Genomic DNA, 18,098 nt, shown 5'->3' with positions numbered 1-18,098 from the left:
GAGTCAACATCAGGCTTCTGTGTCTCTCAGAGGGATCCAAAGCAAGGATGGAATTTTTCTTCCTCTGTCACATATGCAACATTATAAACTGGGTGGTTCGAACCCTGAGTGCTGATTGGCTGAAAGCCGTGGCATATCAGACCATATACCACGGGTATAACACAACATGTCTTTTTACTGCTCTATTTACATTGGTAACCAGTTTATAATAGCAATAGGGCACCTCTGGGGTTTGTGGTACATGACCAATATACCACGGGTAAGAGCTGTATCCAGGTACTCTGCGTTGCGTCGTGCCTGAGAACAGCCCAGCCATAATATATTGGCCATATACCACACCACCATGGGCCTTATTTCTTAATTCTTCTCTCTTCTTTTCTCTTTTTCTACTGTACTTTCTCCTCTCCTCCTTCTTCATCCTCCTGCTGTTTTTGTTTTGTTCCTCACTTCACCCCATTATTTTATTTTCCCTTCCATTCCCCACTTTCTTTCTCCTCTCCATTCCTCTCCTCTCCGCTGCTCTCTGCTCCTCTCCAGGCCTGTCTGACAGTGTGGTGGATCATCTTGAGGTTCATGGGGGACATCGCTGAGCCTAAACAGATCAACCAGGAGCCCTCCACCACCATCCAGAAGAACCTTGGCCAGAGGCAGAACAGGAGGCTCAGCAATCTAGTGGGCCTGGATCAGGTACTGAACATAAGGCCTTCCTGGGACTTAACCTTACATTCAACTAAGTTCAATAGGACTTTATTCATCCCTTACGGGCAGCAGGAAAAATATCACTACTCACTGATTCCCTTAATGTGATGACAATAGACACTTGTGTCATTTTGTGTGTTTCTAATAGTTTACTCTTGTACTGAGTTTTTGCTGACTGAATTCACCCACTAAACAGTTTGTCAGATGTCTAATTCGTCCTATACATTTTTCCATCAGAAAATACTAAGGAAAAATAGAAAGAAAGAAGGAATGGGGAACAGAAAAGCTTCGACCATTGTAGATGAGGTATGTTACATACACATTATTTTGTCCTCAGAACTAAAATGAGTCTGAATATCCATGATGTAACAACACAGGCTAATTGTCCAGATGGGAAACAGTTTATGTAAAATTGATGTCAAAAGTAGATTTTTTTGTTGTTGTGCATTTTAGCTAACCCTACTCTTTTCCTAACCTTAATCTAATTCTCCTAAACTGCATTTCTCCTAACATGCTGCCTAAGTTTTCCTAACCTGCGATGAAAAGGCAAATATGACATAAGCTGTATCCGCTCCAGACAAAACCGGATAATTGTCTCGTTGTGCTCCTCATCTCCTCCAGCCGGAGACTATGACGGAGGAGGAGAAAGACATTCTAATTGGAGAGGGGCGTACTTTGGATCGGCCAATATCCGACCTGGAAAAGCTGCACATTATTGTTGGATACGCCCTATCCAGACGAGATATAAGGTAACAAACCGAATTACAACACGTAAACAATGTTACCCAGATATTTCCCAGTTATTGGTGTCTACAAAAATAATTTGTTTGTCATCCCAAAACTGTTTCATTCAGAACTAATAAAGGATTACAGCTACAGTTGCAATGCAAATGAATTGGATCCAATCAAAACTGATGGATAGCTACTTGAGCCCTGTCTGTCCTTGTTTGTCCGTGTAGGGATGAGATCTATTGTCAGATCATTAAACAGCTGGTGAACAATAAGAACCAGAAGAGTTCCCTCAGAGGCTGGGTCCTCCTGTCCATCTGTCTTGGTATCTTCCCCCCAACAGAACTCCTTATACAGGTCAGGCTAAAGTTGACATTTTTTCACCTGTGGCTGTATGTCTGAAGGCGCTGTGTTTTTACATATAGGCATACTGAATTTATAACCCAGGCCCCACTCAATCAATTACATACACTGTAATTCTATTCTATTCCACAGTATCTTGAGAGCTTCCTGCGCAGAGGGCCAAGTAGCTATTGTCCGTACTGTGCTGAGCGCCTGCGTCGCATCGTGGCCAATGGGGAGCGAGGCGAACTGCCTTGTTGGATAGAGCTCCAGGTAAGATCCATGACAGAGACATACTCATCTGGGTGCCATCTCCCTTCTGACACAATGCAACAGAATTGGGGGGTAGGCCTGTCAGGACTCAAACCCGTGTCCAACACCCTAGCCAAAGAATCTCTTGACGATGTCGCTAGGTGTCGACTACTGCTGCTGTTAAGCAGTATCAACACTACAGGTCATGGACAGTATTCATGACAAATGTCGCATTCAAAACAACTGGGAACTCAGAACTGGGAACTCGGAAATCTTTGACTTCCGACTTCAGTGCGTTCAAGACAACTGAGAACTCTGAAAAAAAGTGCTCCGATTAGGAAAAATCGTTTCGAACGGGCATCCAACTCGGAATTCCAACTCAGGAACTTAGGTCTCTTTCTAGAGCTCCGACTTTACAACTGACGTCATGATTTGACCTCGTATTTTTCTGAGTTCCCAGTTGTCTTGAAATCACCATCAGAGCAGGTTTGGTCAGACAACAATACATTGACTGATCAGAAACAGACTGGCACTCATGATAATTGATGAGAGGTCGCATCAGAGTTATGTGAGAGACCGTTGCTAAACTACAGCTACATGCGCCAACCACTGCTAATATCCCACCTACTCCAACATATGAAATCGATTCTCTGTTTTTGCTCTGCGGACATATCTTTATGGCGGCAGGTAGCCTAGCTGTTAGAGAGGTGAGCCAGCAACCGGAGGATTTCCTGTTCGAATCCTGGATCTGCCTGGAAAAATCTGTTGGGAAGTGAGCTGGCAACCAGAGTGTTGCTGGTATCAAATATTAGATGCTATTGCCTGCCGTTGTGCCCTTGAGCATGGCACTTAAACCCCACACAAGAACTGCTCCACGGGGGCCCAGTGTGGTAGCCCCCTGTTCCAACCTGTCCAACCCCTAACGTGTCTTTTGGAAGGGTTGGAATAAATGGAAGTCAATGTTCGGTTCGACCTTGTGTACAATTGACGAATAAGGTGATCTTACAATGAATCTTATGACAGTGACTGTATTAGTAAGGGGACAGGACACCAAAACCGCATATGTGCAGTACAGAGCAAGATGGATCCTGTAGTAAGTAGTTATTATACTGCAAGGACTAATTATTCCCATGTCTCCACCTTCCCACATGTAGGCCGTCAAGACCAAGAAGCCCACACAAGTATCTGTGGCCCTGATGGACGGCCTTAGTGTCAGCCTGCCTGTTGACTCAGCCTGTACCTCTGCTGAGGTGTGCCAGGCTCTGGCCAAGAAAGTCAACATCAAGGATACCTACGGATTCTCTCTTTACATCGGCTTCTATGAGAAGGTGAAGGAAACCCCCAAGGGTTTTGGGGATAGCTAGCCATGCAACTAAAACGAGTACATACAGATATAGGATCTTAATTTGAGCTATTTTGCTACAGCAGGAAAATAATCCTGCAGCAACAGGAAAATGTGAATTATTGGGTGGATTATAATGAATGGATTTTTTTTGTAGGGGTCGATATATTTTTCATAAGGGAAAAACAAGTCTGTAATTTCTAAGTGGATATTACTAACTCCAGAAGCTTTTTTACAACTCAAATACACTACAAGTTTGAAATCTCCTGCATTACAGGACAGTTCTCCTGCAACAGGGTGATCAAATTAAGGTCCTACATCTGTATTGACGAAGAAGATACATAATAAATACAACAGTGTCAATAGGTACTCTTCTTAGTTGCATGGCAAGGGGATACCTAACTGTGGTGTCCTGGGTACTAGCATCATGCCTTGTGGATTGAGAAATTGAAGTTGCTCATTCAGTGTCAGTTCAATATTGAGATTGAAAAGGGCCAACATTGACTTGATAGCATTTGACTACCATTTATTAGCATCTTCACTAGCTTTCAGAAGTTGACTAACATTGACTTGCATTGACTAGCCCTGTGACATGTTTTGACTAGCCCTGTGCCATGTTTTGACTAGGCCTGTGCCATGTTTTGACTAGGCCTGTGCCATGTTTTGACTAGGCCTGTGACATGTTTTGACTAGCCCTGTGACATGTTTTGACTAACCCTGTGACATGTTTTGACTAGCTCTGACATATTTTGACTAGCCCTGGCATATTTTGACTAGCCGTGTGACATGTTTTGACTAGCCCTGTGACGTATTTTGACTAGCTCTGACATGTTTTGACTAGCCCTGGCATATTTTGACTAGGCCTGTGACATGTTTTGACTAGCCCTGTGACATATTTTGACTAGCTCTGACATGTTTTGACTAGCTCTGACATGTTTTGACTAGCCCTGTTACATGTTTTGACTAGCTTTGACATGTTTTGACTAGGCTTGTGACATGTTTTGACTAGCCCTGACATATTTTTACACTGCTGTTTCCAGGTGTGGTCCCTAGGCAGTGGCGGGAAGCACGTGATGGACGCTATCTCGCAGTGCGAGCAGGAAGTGAGGCGGAAGGGCGAGGAGGAGCAGCACGCCTCCTGGAGACTCTACTTCCGCAAGGAGTTGTTTACACCCTGGCACGATTCCTCAATAGATGCCGTCAGCACAGATCTCATCTACAGACAGGTCATCAGAGGCCTCAAGTCTGGGGAGTACCATTCTGAGAAGGTGAGTACCATTCTGAGAAGGTGCGTACCATTCTGAGAAGATGCGTACCATTCTGAGAAGATGCGTACCATTCTGAGAAGGTGCGTACCATTCTGAGAAGGTGCGTACCATTCTGAGAAGGTGAGTACCATTCTGAGAAGGTGCGTACCATTCTGAGAAGGTGAGTACCATTCTGAGAAGGTGCATCGTTGTTTTATTTATTTGATTGAACCTTTATTTTGACAGGGAGTTAATGCTGAGACCAAGGTCTCTTTTTCCAGATGAGCCCTGTTTAGCACAACAATACACATCAAAACATAATACACACATATACACATTAAAATAAACGTTATTATACAATACATGGAAAGCAAAACACAATCGTAAAAAACAGTACAAGACTCCACCCACCCAGACAATGTGGATATCATATCACTGAAGGTGACATTGTGAAAGTAGCCTCCACTACTCTCGAGGGTAGGTTGACCATGAACCAAGCATGAATCTTAGGAGTCACAATGTCTCACTGAACTCTATGTAAGAAATCATAAAATAATAAAAATCAATTACCACTATTGTTGAAAAAAAGAAAAGATATAAAGTCTGCATATGTTTGAAGTGGAAATTATATTAACTAAACAACTAAACAGTTTTCTTTATTAATTGGACCTAAACAGACTTTGTATTTATTTGTTTTTGTCTTCCAGGAGGATGACTTTGTCCAGCTGGCAGCGATGTACTACTATGTGACGTTTGGGTCTACCAACAGTGTAGAAAGTGCCAAGAAGGTGGTGGGGGAATGCATCACTACTGAACTTATTGAGACCAAGTCACAAGGAAAATGGATTCAGCTGGTCACCGCAGCACATACACAGGTACTGCTACTCACTGGTGCAATAAGTAAAGGCCAGACCACCTGTAGTATATTCTGTTCTAAAATTCCTGCTATTCAGTGTGCTATCCCTATCAAGTAAAGTAAAGCAAAGTTAACTTTTCAATTGAATTATTAATTTAAGTTAAGTAGAATAAAGGAAAGCTAATGCCAGACAAAATTATTCAACTAATAATGATCCTAATCATTCTCACAGGGTCCTTACATAAACAGCAGAAGGAGCACAGACAGCGTGAAGGGGGACGTGGTTGACTACGCTCGTCAGAAATGGCCCATCTTCTTCTCCAAGTTCTACGAGGTTACGCAAATGTCAGGTAAGTCTAGCATGAATATGTCCGCATAATGAACCAAGTGAAGTTTCTATCATGTTTCATGATGAAGCTTTTAGTTGGTTTTAAATCAGGCAAAATATTTATTTTATTTGTCAAAGACAATTTTTATAACTAAGGTATTTGTATACTCACAGGACCTCCTCTATCCAAAAGCAATTTTATTGTGGCCATCAACTGGAATGGGATCTCCTTTCAGGACGAGAAGGAGAAGAAGCTCCTCGAGCTGCCCTACCCAGAGGTGACTGGGGTGAACAAGTCCAGGTATGAACAGGCTATACCAAGGCCCTGTTTACATATTTCAGAAATGCATCCATCCTTCCTTCTCACCTTCGAAGTGATCACTGATCTGAATTGGTTGGTTTTGAGGTAATTGAGTAATAACCTTACTCACAGCTATCCAATCACTTATAGGTCTGTTTACCTCAAGGAAACAAGGAAGGATGCATTTCTATAGTATTCCAACAGGGCCCAGAATACATAGCCAGAAACTAGTTTTATACACTGGCTGTTTATTGTTCAGTTGTCAGGTAGCGGTGGTCGTCATGGTTCACATACTCCCTCATACTAACATTCAATCCACCATGAAGTTATTACGTACATTTCACATATGTTTCATATGTTCATCAGTGATGATGGCAGGATCGACAACAGTCAGTCTGTGAGCCTGGCCACACTGAGAGGGCAGTTCATACTGCAGTCTGTGGAGGCAGGGGAGATGGCTGACCTGATCCAGTGGTACCTGGAGGGCCTGAGGGAGCGCTCCGTCTATGCAGTGGCCCTGCAGGACATCAACAGACAGGGTAAGAATATGACAATAAATCACTTGATCAACTCACCTCACAGCTGAGGTTCACTGATTTTGGATAAGTTTGTCTAGGGTTAAGCTTTGTATCTCTGAGCTACAGAGGGTAAGTTACAGTAGATGGATGTATTTGTCAGAATCATAATACTTACTAGTATATCAACAGACACTTCATAACTGAGGTTCATCCATTTGGATGAGATGGGTGAAGGCCATGCTGCGTAGCACTGCTTAAGAGGGGTGGGTATCTGGATGTTTCCCATTGAATTCTAATGCTGTAAATTGGAGTGGAAAACAATATAATTGTCCCCATCAGATAACAACAGGTAGTAAGGTAGTCAGTGTTTAACAGAAAACAATATCCTAAAAGAACCCTTCATATACAGTAAGTGTTTTTGGCTGGGGATCCATGCATGACCTAATATGGTTTCTGTTATACACAGAGCATTCGGAAAGTATTCAAACCCCTTGACGTTTTCCACATTTTGTTTCAGCCTTAATCTGAAATGGATTAAATGAAAATGTTTTCCTCATCAAGCTACACACAATACCACACAACGGCAAAGCGAAAACAGGTTAAGACATTTTGGCAAATGTATATAAAAACAACAACAGAAATACCTTATTTACATAAGTAACCCTTGCTATGAGACTCGAAATTGAGTCCACCTGTGGTAAATTCAATTGATTGGACATGATTTGGAAAACCACACACCTGTCTGTATAAGGTCCCACAGTTGACAGTGCGTGGCAGAGCAAAAACCAAGCCATGGGGTCGAAGGAATTGTCCATAGAGCTACGAGACAGGATTGTGTCAAGGCACAGATGCGAGGAAGGTTACCAAAACATTTCTGTAGCATTGAAGGTCCCCAAGAACACAATGGCCTCCATCATTCATAAATCGAAAGAGTTTGGAACCACCAAGACTCTTCCTAGAGCTGGCCGCCCGGCCTAACTGAGCAATCGGGGGAGAAGGGCCTTGTTCAGGGAGGTGACCAAGAATCCGATGATCACTCTGACAGAGCTCCAGAGTTCCTTTGTGGAGATGGGAGAACCTTCCAGAAGGACGACCATCTCTGCAGCACTCCATGAATCAGGCCTTTATGGTAGAGTGGCCAGACGGAAGCCATTCCTCAGTAAAAGGCACATGACATCCCGCATGGAGTTTGCCAAAAGGCACCTAAAGACTCTCAGACCATGATAAACAAGATTCTCTGGTCTGATGAAACAAAGATTGATCTCTTTGGCTTGTATGCTAAGCATCACGTCTAGAGGAAACCTGGCACCATCCCTACGGGGAAGCATGGTGGTGGCAGCATCATGCGGTGGGGATATTTTTCAGCGGTATTGACTGGTAGACTAGTAAGGATCAAGGGAAAGGTGAACGGAGCAAAGTACAGAGGGATACTTGATGAAAACCTGCTCAGAACCTCAGACTGTGGCGAAGGTTCACCTTCCAACAGGACAACGGCCCCAAGCACAAAGCCAAGACAATGCAGGAGTGGCTTCGGGACAAGTCTCTTGTCGTGTCTTTGGCATCATTAAAACTGAAGACTTATTTCTCAAATAACTCTGTAATTATTATTACGCAATTAAACTGATTAATCATGTAGTTAACTAGGAAGTCCGACAACACATCAAGGAAAATATTCAGATTACAAAGTTATAATTTTCCTAATATAACTTTCAGATATTTTAACATCTGATCAATTAGTCTTCGATTTAATGAATTATTATTTACCTCACGTTAGTCTCATTCCAAAGGTCTTAAATTGTTGGTTATCCATACGAACCCAGTCTTCACTATGAGTCATCCATACATCAATTGTCTTAAATCCTTTATTTACTAACTAAGTAATTCACAGAAATGCATAAACAAACAGTAGATATGGTTACAAGGAAATGATAGGGGAATGTGCCCTAGTGGGCTAAACCGGCATCGCGGCTTGTTAGACAAAAGGGAAGAGCGGGTCTACTGAGATGAGACACTACAAAGTTGATTATAACAATTGAAATGCTAATCCCTTGCACATGAATGCTCACTCATTTGGGAATAATTGCAATCAATATATGTATATTTACACTCAGTGTGTTGTCGGGATCTCTGTTGAAAAGTTAATTTCTGTTGGAGAGTTTGCCCGCCCTCTCTCTCTCTCTCTGCTGTGGTTAGAATGGATAGTTCAGAGTAACATTCATTTCGGTGTTGTCGGTCTTTGCGTTCAATGATACCGAATTCCTAGCTGCAGACTAGTAATTAATGTCAAAGACTTATTCTGTCAGTATCGATAGTCTTAGAGTTTCAACAACCATTACAACCTTAGCTTATACTCAGGTTTTATGGTCTGGTCTCAAACCTTAGCCCTCTCGTGGAAATCGAGGTAGGCTGGTCTCTACTCAAACCTTAGCCCTCTCGTAGTTATCGAGGTAAGCTGGTCTGAGGTGGGAAAACCCAGGTGGGGGTTTTATTCGGAACATAGAAAAGGGCTGTCCCATGACGCTGGGTCCTAACTGTGCTCATGGGTGGTCCTCTGATTTAGTTAAACTTCAATGGGTATTGGAGTTTCCTTCATTAAACAGTCTAAAATCACATTACATAATTTCACAAATAGTTTCATCTTTACTCATTCATTTTATACAACCATTAGATGTATGCCTCATAACGGAGACTCATGTATAAACATGATTATGGTAATGTGGCTGTATTGTCTCTCATGAGTTTGTGTCTGTGTGTCTGTCTGTGTGTCTGTCTCTCTGTCTCTCTCTCTCTCTCTCGCTCTCTCTCTCTCTCTCTCTCTCTGTGTGTCTCTCTCTCTCTCTCTCTCTCTCTCTCTCTCTCTCTCGCTCACTCTCTCTGTCTCTCTCTCTGTCTGTGTCTCTCTGTCTGTCTCTCTCTCTGTGTCTTTCTGTCTCTCTGTGTCTCTCTCTCTCAAACTGCAGACGACCCCACGTTCCTGAGCTACAAGCGAGGGGACATGCTGGTCATCTTGAAGGACGGAGAGTACTCCCCTGACCGGGGCTGGATCAAAGGCACTAACGAGCGCACCGGGAACACCGGCGCCGTCTCCACGGATACCGTCCTGGTTCTGCCAACCCTTGACAAGCCCAGCGATACCACACTGGTAAGACGGTTCTAGACTCTAACAGAATGTTCTAGACTTAAAATACTTATTGAAAACTTCACTCGAGTGATGTTTCAATTCATATGGTTAGAAGAATAGGTCATAGAATAATAGTCTGGTCCCAGATCTGTTTGTGTTGTCTGGGACTAGGCTAATTAAACAGTGCACACATAGTACAAATAAGAGGGTGATACAAATGGGATTGTGCATGATAAGATTCTTTATTTGATTAGATTTTTAATTTCTTCCCCCTTTTTCTTTCCGATTTCGTGGTATCCAATTGGTAGTTACAGTCTTGTCCCATCGCTGCAACTCCCGTACGGACTCGGGAGAGGTGAAGGTTGAGAACCATGTGTCCTCCAAAACACAACCCAGCCAAGCCGCACTGCTTCTTGACAGAATACCCGCTTAAACCCGGAAGCCAGCCGCACCAATGTGTTGGAGGAAACATCTAGTAGGACAAGGACATCAATGCCAGCCAAACCCTCCCCTAACCTGGACAACACTGTGATAATTGTGTGCCGCCCCATGGGTCTCCCGGTTGCGGCCGGCTGCGACAGAACATGTACTCGAACCAGGATCTTTAGTGACACAGCTAGCACTGCGATGTAGTGCCTTAGTTATGATAAGATTCTTATAAGCTAAAAAGTGAACATGGATGCATTCCGTTACAGATAGTTGTCCCTACGGGAAACAACGTAATGGTCCCTTGGTGGATTTATTCCTTACACCTAACCAGTTGGAATGCTGCCCATATGTTGGGCGGACTTGTGAGCATTGTTAGACCGTGGGGCAAGTCGACATCAAGTCCCTATTCTTCGAGGGATTGTGGAAGGGGAAGACTACCATCTTGTGGTCGTTTTAACATTGTGTTTTTCTTTGGTTGAACCACAAGAGTCTGCTGAATCTGAGCCCAGATCAGAGGACAGTGGCTCAGAACGCACCCGCTAGGGAAGAGGCAGTGTCCCCCGTCTCACTGAAAGAGTTTGCCTATGACTACTTCAGGTAGAATCGCCTCTCACTACTATTTCAACAACACCAATAACCATTTTAACTTTAATAATTACCACAAACATTTGCAAATTAATCATCGATTTAACAAAGGAGTATTCCAATGTGACAGTAATCTGACCAGTTATCTCACTACAACTGTTTGCAGGGTTAACAGAATGTTTTCTGGTTATACTATTCTCAAGACAGCAAGGTAACCTTAGTTATTTCCTTGGTTTCCCTTAGGCAGCCTGGTAAAGAAGGGGGCCGCGGGGCGCAGGCCAGAGGCAGGGAGAAACTTTGGGCTGCCTCCAAAGAACCCATTAAACAGCCCCTACTGAAGAGTCTGGTGGGCAACACCGACCTCAGCCATCTGGCCTGCATCTCCTTCACTGATATCCTTTACTCAAATACTTTATTTGTTCAAGGGAAAGTTCAGGATTTTACAACTTGATGTTAAATGGTTCCTCGCCCTGAAGTAGTCTACGGGCCACGACAAACTGGTTAGGGTTTTTTCTTTAAACAGACACTACAAACTTCAGTTAACTTTAGCCAACTTCAGCTACTTTCAGGTTGAGAAACCATCTAACATCAAGTTGTAAAATCCTGAACTTCCACTTTAATGTACGGTTGATGTTCTTATTGATATTGAGGCGAACACTGGATAACAACAAGGAAGATTTTTAATAGGTGTTGAAGACACTAGGGAGGGATTATACCTGGACTTTTTGTTACTGGAGACCTTTAAACGATAAATAAAAATTTTTTTTTTTACAATGGCGTAGCAGTTACCGACTTATCCTAATAAATATGTCTCTCCAAGTGGAGTTTTCTAAACGTTTGCTATTGTCTTTAGCCTTTCCCTCACCTATCCTAAAGTACATGGGAGATTACCCCATCAAACAGGTGCGCCAGCCCATAGAGCTCACTGACCAGATCTTTGGCGCGGCCACTCAGCATGTACCTTTACAGGACGAAGTCTACTGCCAGATCATGAGGCAGATGACCAGTAACAACAGCAGGTATGTGTGGTAATATACTGCCATGTCAGCTATTTCTCATGTATTACTAGGAAATAACCACAGAGATGTACAGTATATGTCTGATGTTCTATTTTTAATTATAATTAAATTTTTATTATAATTATAATACTCTCCCCTCTCTCTCTCACTCTCCCCCATCTCTCTCTCTCTACTCCCCCCCTCTCTCCCCTCTCTCTCTACTCTCTTCCCCCCCCTCTCTACTCTCTTCCCCCCTCTACTCTCTTCCCCCCCTCTCTCTACTCTCCCCCCGGCCCTCTCTCTCTCCCTCGCTCTACTCTCTCTCCCCCTCTCTCCTCTCTCCCTCTCTCGCTCTACTCTCTTCCCCCCCTCTCACTCTAATCTCTCTCTACTCTCTATTATATCCATCTCACCTTCCCTCTCTCCCCCTCCCTCCCACAGAATGAGTGTAGACTATGGTTGGCAGCTCCTTTGGCTGTGTACCGGCCTTTTCCCCCCCAGTCAGATCTTGCTGAAGTACACCCAGCGCTTCCTAGAGTCACGGCCCAGAGAGCCCCTGGCTGCAGACTGCCTGCAACGGCTACAAATGCTAGTCAGGTAGGGCTCCAAAGCACACTGTAGTGAATTTGGGAGGCAGTGGGAAAAGGTCTCGAACTAAATGTCCCTGCAAATCCAACACCAAAGCCATGACACCAAGAGGTCTCAATCTGAATATCTTGGATGAGGTTGCTGGAGTTGTGCTGAGGACGCTACAAAATATGGTATTGAGATGTTAAATACTAAAACGATTGGGGGGAAATGAACGCTATACTGTCCTCTTGTTGTAGTATGGAGCCCAGGAAGCTGCCTCCCCATCAGGTGGAGGTGGACGCCATTCAACAGGACAGCAACCAGATCTTCCATAAAGTCCACTTCCCTAACGACAGAGCTGAGGTAGATAGCTTCTTCTTTGCCTCATATGATCCCTATGATCACTGATCCCTATGATCACTATGAATTTCTCAAATCCACTTTCACATGGTATCTGACCTTTTGTCACAGTGGAAACTATCTGGCTGGCTAAATCTACAGAAATATAATAACACAGAAATGTTGATTAATTATGCTCATTGTCCGTGTGAAATAGATTTAATGAAATAAATTAAATGTGTAAATTCTTTATTTAGCTCTTCGAGGTGACATCAACGTCTAGGATTCGTGACCTTGTTCGTAACATTGCCTACAAGCTCATTCTGGCCTCAGCTGACGGTTACAGTCTCTTCATGAAAACGCCAAACAAGGTTCAATTCAAGCTCATTTAACTGGTTTAGTTCGGGTAGTGCAAGTGAATGTATGTTTATTTTTTCTCTCTCCTTGTTGCTTTCAGGTGGTGAGCTTACACGACCAAAACTACTTCTTTGACAGTTTGAGGGAGACGACAGACCAACCTAAGAAAACGAAGAGAGCCAGAGAGGCAAAGAAAGGAGGTAAAACAGAGGGTAAGGCGCAGTCCTGAATTTAACAGATAAAGTTTTGAGCTCATGCCGCAACCGTTTGTGGTAGATGGCGGCAGATTGTGGTAAATTGCGTCATTCTGGCAACAATGGCTGATACTTAAATACCGTGCCATAGAACTCTGCGGCACCTCGCAAGCTATGCTGCAGTATACCACAACTTTTAAAGGAACTGTACAATAACATCTAGATTCCACCATATTGTCCTTATATGTACATAGTAGCTCTAAAATAGTCCAAAACATCATATGTTTAGCAAAAGGTCAAAGTACTCCCACCAAGTTGTCAGTGGATGAAACTTATGTTATGCTACACTATGCTATACTAAGCTATGCTATACTAAACTATACTATGCTATGCTATAAGGACTGATGAACGTTTGTGTTTCAGGAGGTCCAGCCACCATGCCCTACCTGGTTATATTCATGAGGAAGCTGTGGTTCAATGTGACCCCAGGAAGAGACCTGACCGCTGACCTCACTTTCCATTTCCCACAGGTCGGGCATGAAAGACACAGACAGACAGGCACACACACAGACTACTGTACATTTCTAGTAGTAGATTTAGTTTTTATTCATCATTCAGATCTCCCATCGGCGTGCGTCAATGGGTAATGATTACGCTAAAGAGTTACGCATCTCAACCTGTTATTCAAACCGCTGTAAATAGTGAGTAAGCGGGGTGAACCCAGAACCCAGGTACTCATAACTCATACACAAACCTCTCCTCTCAGGAGTTGCCCAAGTACCTGCGTGGCTACCACAAGTGTACCAAGGAGGAAATGACCAGCCTGGCTGGCCTGCTGTTCCGGGTCAAGGTGGACACGGACAGGTCCCAGTTTGTCATGATTCCCAGGATGCTGAAGGAGCTGGTGCCAGCTGACGAGATGAAAACCATGTCCCCAGAGGACTGGAAGAAGGTAAGGAGGAGGAGGAGGAGGAGGAGGAGGAGGAGGAGGAGGAGGAGGAGATAACAGACACATATGGTACACTGTCAGTCCTTCTCATATTATTGAGCTTTATATGATATTTGGCAGACATCTCTTGCTCTCTCCATTACGGAGCAGATGGCTCATTCCAATAAAGCATAATTTCTGCAATTAGAACTGCCATCATGATCTCAAGACAAGTTATTCAGCCACTACCCAAACAGTGTTCTTAGTAAATTAATAGCGCACCATTATGACAAAAGATTTGGGCGGAAGTTTACATAGACTTAGGTTGGAGTCATTAAAACTCGTTTTTCAACCACTCCACAAATTTCTTGTTAACAAACTATAGTTTTGGCAAGTTGGTTAGGATATCTAGGATTAAAGGGGAATTTTTATTAGGATTAAATGTCAGGAATTGTGAAAAACTGAGTTTAAATGTATTTGGCTAAGGTGTATGTAAACTTCCAACTTCAACTGTATATAGTATAATAATAAAGAAGTACCAACATTTCTGAATCTTTCTGTTTTCTTCTTCCCGTATAGCACATCATCGCCTCCTACAACAAGCAGGCCGGGATCACCTTGGACGAGGCTAAAGTGGCCTTTCTAAAAGGCATCTGCCACTGGCCAACGTTCGGCTGTGCTTTCTTCGAAGTTAAGGTGCGTTAGCAGACAGCTCAAGTCGATACAAAAAGGATACCTACAGATACCAACCATCCCATTGGTGAATTTCTGTATGCTCTTCCTTCACAGCAAACCTCTGAGCCGAGTTACCCAAGTATCATCCAGATTGCAATCAGCAAGCAAGGAGTCAACTTCATCAACCCCAAAACAAAGGTAAACGTACCATTGTTTCTTTGTATGATTATTTTGATTTGATCAACATTCAGAGTATTTTACATTAATCTATAGTACATTTACTGACAGATTGTCATATAATTATGCTGACATCAGGTGCAGTTTCCTAAAAATATGAACGCTTACATGTGTGCCGTGGAAATTACCACCAGGGACTCAAAGTCAAACTTAAAGTAATCATTCTGTATTCTCAGCAAGCTGGGGAGAGTCCAACAACTTAATGCACCATAGTACACGTCGGTTTGGAGCTCTCCCGGGGCAGTCCCGTTAGTTCTCTTATATACTGCTTACACAGACAAGTTATATTTGCATGATTTACATTATTCATCATTAACATTTGGTTCCTGCATGTGACCGACCAATACCTCACGAAGCTTCTTCTCTCCAAGCTGAGACCTTGGAGAGACTGCCAATTGCTCTGAGGAGGTCACAATCACCTGCACGAACCAAGATGGATAGAGAGGAGATGCTGTGTACAATACAATGCTATCTCTTCAGACAACAACATTGTCCCTCACGTTTGTTCTCCAAATGCTGCACCACAACATTAAGACAACATCATGCTTCTGCCACCATCAGCACTATAAAGTCTTTACCTTTTCTGTTTAACCAAACATGACCTTTTGACCTTTACCTAAACCTCAGGAGTTTCTGGTCATGCACCCGTTCAACCGCATCACCAACTGGTCCAGCGGGAGCACTTACTTCCACATCACCATTGGCAACCTGGTCAAAGGGAACACTTTACTTTGTGAGACCTCATTGGTGAGTGGCCATTATGGCTTTGAGGCAAAATTAAAGATGTTGCCTTCTTTAAACCAATACATTACAATTTTGTGTAAATCGAAAGTAGTGTTTGTTGAGGGTGTACTAAATGACCTTGACAAACACTTGCATTGATGTGACTTATTCACAAGAGCCAGAATGTGATGTGACTTTGCCTCTATGTTCATACCCCAACGACTCTATTTGACTCTGCTCTTCAGGGTTACAAAATGGATGACCTCTTATCATCTTATGTGAACATGTACGAGATGCAGAGGCAGGCTGTGCGACCCAGAAATAACTCCATGTTCCCTACCTAATGCCTGCTGGGAAATACGGAAATATGGAGGACAAGGAAGATACATTTAATTGATAGAACTAGTAATTTGATGGAGGAATTTAATTATTATATTGCTTTTCAGTTGGTCTAAATCCTTTTGCCTAGCTTTGTAATTAAAATGCTGTATTGAATTGACACTGTGCCTTGTTTCAAATCAAATCAAATGTATTTATATAGCCCTTCTTCCATCAGCTGATATCTCAAAGTGCTGTACAGAAACCCAGCCTAAAACCCCAAACAGCAAGCCATGCAGGTGTAGAAGCACGGTGGCTAGGAAGAACTCCCTAGAAAGGCCAAAACCTAGGAAGAAACCTAGAGAGGAACCAGGCTATGAAGGGTGGCCAGTCCTCTTCTGGCTGTGCCGGGTGGAGATTATAACAGAACATGGCCAAGATGTTCAAATGTTCATAAATGACCAGCAGGGTCAAATAATAATAATCACAGTGGTTGTCGAGGGTGCAGCAGGTCAGCACTTCAGGAGTAAATGTCAGTTGGCTTTTCATAGCCGATCATTCAGAGTATCTCTACCGCTCTTGATGTCAGGTAGCACAGGTCAGGGTTTCATAGCCGCAGGCAGAACAGTTGAAACTGGAGCAGCAGCACGACCAGTTTGTGTGTGTATGTGTGTAAAAGATTTCTCATAGCAGTTTTGATGACCGGTATCCACAGTGTGAAACCCCCCAAAAATGTAATGTGTAGGCCTATATACAAACAACAAGGATGACTGAATTCAAACTAAAGCAGTTCTGAGACATAAGATGGCCGCTCATGTTGTATGTGTGAATTGAAAGGATTATTTCAAGGAGTAGAGGGGAATGAAGAGATGGATATTTTTTGGCCAACAACAAAGCTCCCCACTGGGCACAGATGTCAATTCAATGTCTATTCCACATTGTTTCAGCCTAATTTCATTGTAATGATGTGGAAACAACATTGATTCAACCATTGTGTGTCCAGTGGGTCTTAGACATATTAATGTTGACATGGAGGTCCCAGTAAAGCAGAGGCCAAGTGGCTAACTTTAGGAAAGTGATTGTTATTAAGAAGTGGCAGGAGATGTGGAATCAGGGGCGGACTTGCCATTGTGCAGTTCAGGCAAAAGCTATATGGGCTGATTCATTTTTGGCCCAGTTGGCCGATTTTGCGCAAAATCATTATTTGGCTTATAATGGGGTATGCAAAAAATAATGGGTTGTGTGGGGGCCTCAAGGGACGGAATAGGCCAGTGCGTTAGAAATGCTTGGGCCGATTTCTGATCCCAGTCCGCCCCTGTGTGAAATGGAGGGAAAGGGCCTACATCTTTTTAAGATCCAGGGAAAGGCGAGGACAGGGAGGTCCTCGGGTAGACAGAAGGGAGACCATAGTTTCTAGGCTGAGACTGGGGAATACAAGGTTGAAGGAATACTGCATTGAATATTATAGGTAGCAGTCAACTGGGAGGTGTGATTATTGGCAGGAGGTTGAGATGGTGGAACATGTCAGCAATATGGGAGGGAAAGGGAATGTTTCCAGGTAAGTTTAACAGCATTCAGGAGGCAGATATGAAAGAGATGCTTAGTAAACCACCAGAGATTATTCATATATTTGTAATTTGTTTTCTTGGAGATAGGTGGGCAAAGAGTTCTAGAAGCATATCAAAAAGGTTTAGATCTTCCCTGCCACTGGTCCATGCTCCAGACCAATTAATAATGGTAAATAATGCAACGTTGAATTTGTTCTCCAACTGTCAATAAAATCTGAAGAAGAAAGTAGAATTGAACATTCCTTGTGGTCGAAGCAAATCCCTGGGTGCTTTCCTGCAGGAGGGACTGGTGCACTTCACAAAATAGATGGCATCATGAGGGAGGACAATTATGTGGGTGTATTGAAGCAACATCTGAAGACTTCAGTCAGGAAGTTAATGCTTGGTCGCAAATGGGTCTTCCAAATGGACAATGACCCCAAGCATACTTCCAAAGTTGTGG

The 18,098-nt window shown here is 43.2% G+C and overlaps 1 protein-coding gene across 3 annotated transcripts in view; it reads left to right on the top strand.

Annotated features, from left to right (window-relative positions):
* Positions 1 to 17,882, top strand: part of LOC110508970 (unconventional myosin-VIIa) — a 36,118-nt gene extending 18,236 nt beyond the window's left edge. For all 3 annotated transcript variants that reach the window (XM_036966643.2, XM_036966646.2, XM_036966644.2), the window contains 25 exons: positions 538 to 687; positions 937 to 1,005; positions 1,321 to 1,448; positions 1,659 to 1,785; positions 1,924 to 2,043; positions 3,177 to 3,350; positions 4,405 to 4,632; positions 5,319 to 5,486; positions 5,700 to 5,817; positions 5,970 to 6,096; positions 6,463 to 6,635; positions 9,575 to 9,756; positions 10,652 to 10,761; positions 10,993 to 11,141; positions 11,615 to 11,768; positions 12,189 to 12,344; positions 12,575 to 12,680; positions 12,914 to 13,027; positions 13,114 to 13,225; positions 13,631 to 13,737; positions 13,974 to 14,159; positions 14,715 to 14,831; positions 14,925 to 15,008; positions 15,675 to 15,794; positions 16,016 to 17,882. In XM_036966643.2, the coding sequence (XP_036822538.2) occupies positions 538 to 687; positions 937 to 1,005; positions 1,321 to 1,448; positions 1,659 to 1,785; positions 1,924 to 2,043; positions 3,177 to 3,350; positions 4,405 to 4,632; positions 5,319 to 5,486; positions 5,700 to 5,817; positions 5,970 to 6,096; positions 6,463 to 6,635; positions 9,575 to 9,756; positions 10,652 to 10,761; positions 10,993 to 11,141; positions 11,615 to 11,768; positions 12,189 to 12,344; positions 12,575 to 12,680; positions 12,914 to 13,027; positions 13,114 to 13,225; positions 13,631 to 13,737; positions 13,974 to 14,159; positions 14,715 to 14,831; positions 14,925 to 15,008; positions 15,675 to 15,794; positions 16,016 to 16,114 (3,378 nt within the window). In that variant the 3' untranslated portion in view covers positions 16,115 to 17,882. The remainder of the gene's footprint in view (positions 1 to 537; positions 688 to 936; positions 1,006 to 1,320; positions 1,449 to 1,658; positions 1,786 to 1,923; positions 2,044 to 3,176; positions 3,351 to 4,404; positions 4,633 to 5,318; positions 5,487 to 5,699; positions 5,818 to 5,969; positions 6,097 to 6,462; positions 6,636 to 9,574; positions 9,757 to 10,651; positions 10,762 to 10,992; positions 11,142 to 11,614; positions 11,769 to 12,188; positions 12,345 to 12,574; positions 12,681 to 12,913; positions 13,028 to 13,113; positions 13,226 to 13,630; positions 13,738 to 13,973; positions 14,160 to 14,714; positions 14,832 to 14,924; positions 15,009 to 15,674; positions 15,795 to 16,015) is intronic.
* The last annotated feature ends 216 nt before the right edge of the window (positions 17,883 to 18,098 follow it).

This window comes from Oncorhynchus mykiss, chromosome 28 (genome assembly GCF_057628025.1).
Source record: "Oncorhynchus mykiss isolate SJ-2025 chromosome 28, ASM5762802v1, whole genome shotgun sequence".
Taxonomy (NCBI): Eukaryota; Metazoa; Chordata; class Actinopteri; order Salmoniformes; family Salmonidae; genus Oncorhynchus; species Oncorhynchus mykiss.
The sequence above is the reverse complement of the archived record's forward strand: the minus strand, read 5'-3'. Positions and strand labels throughout refer to the sequence as shown.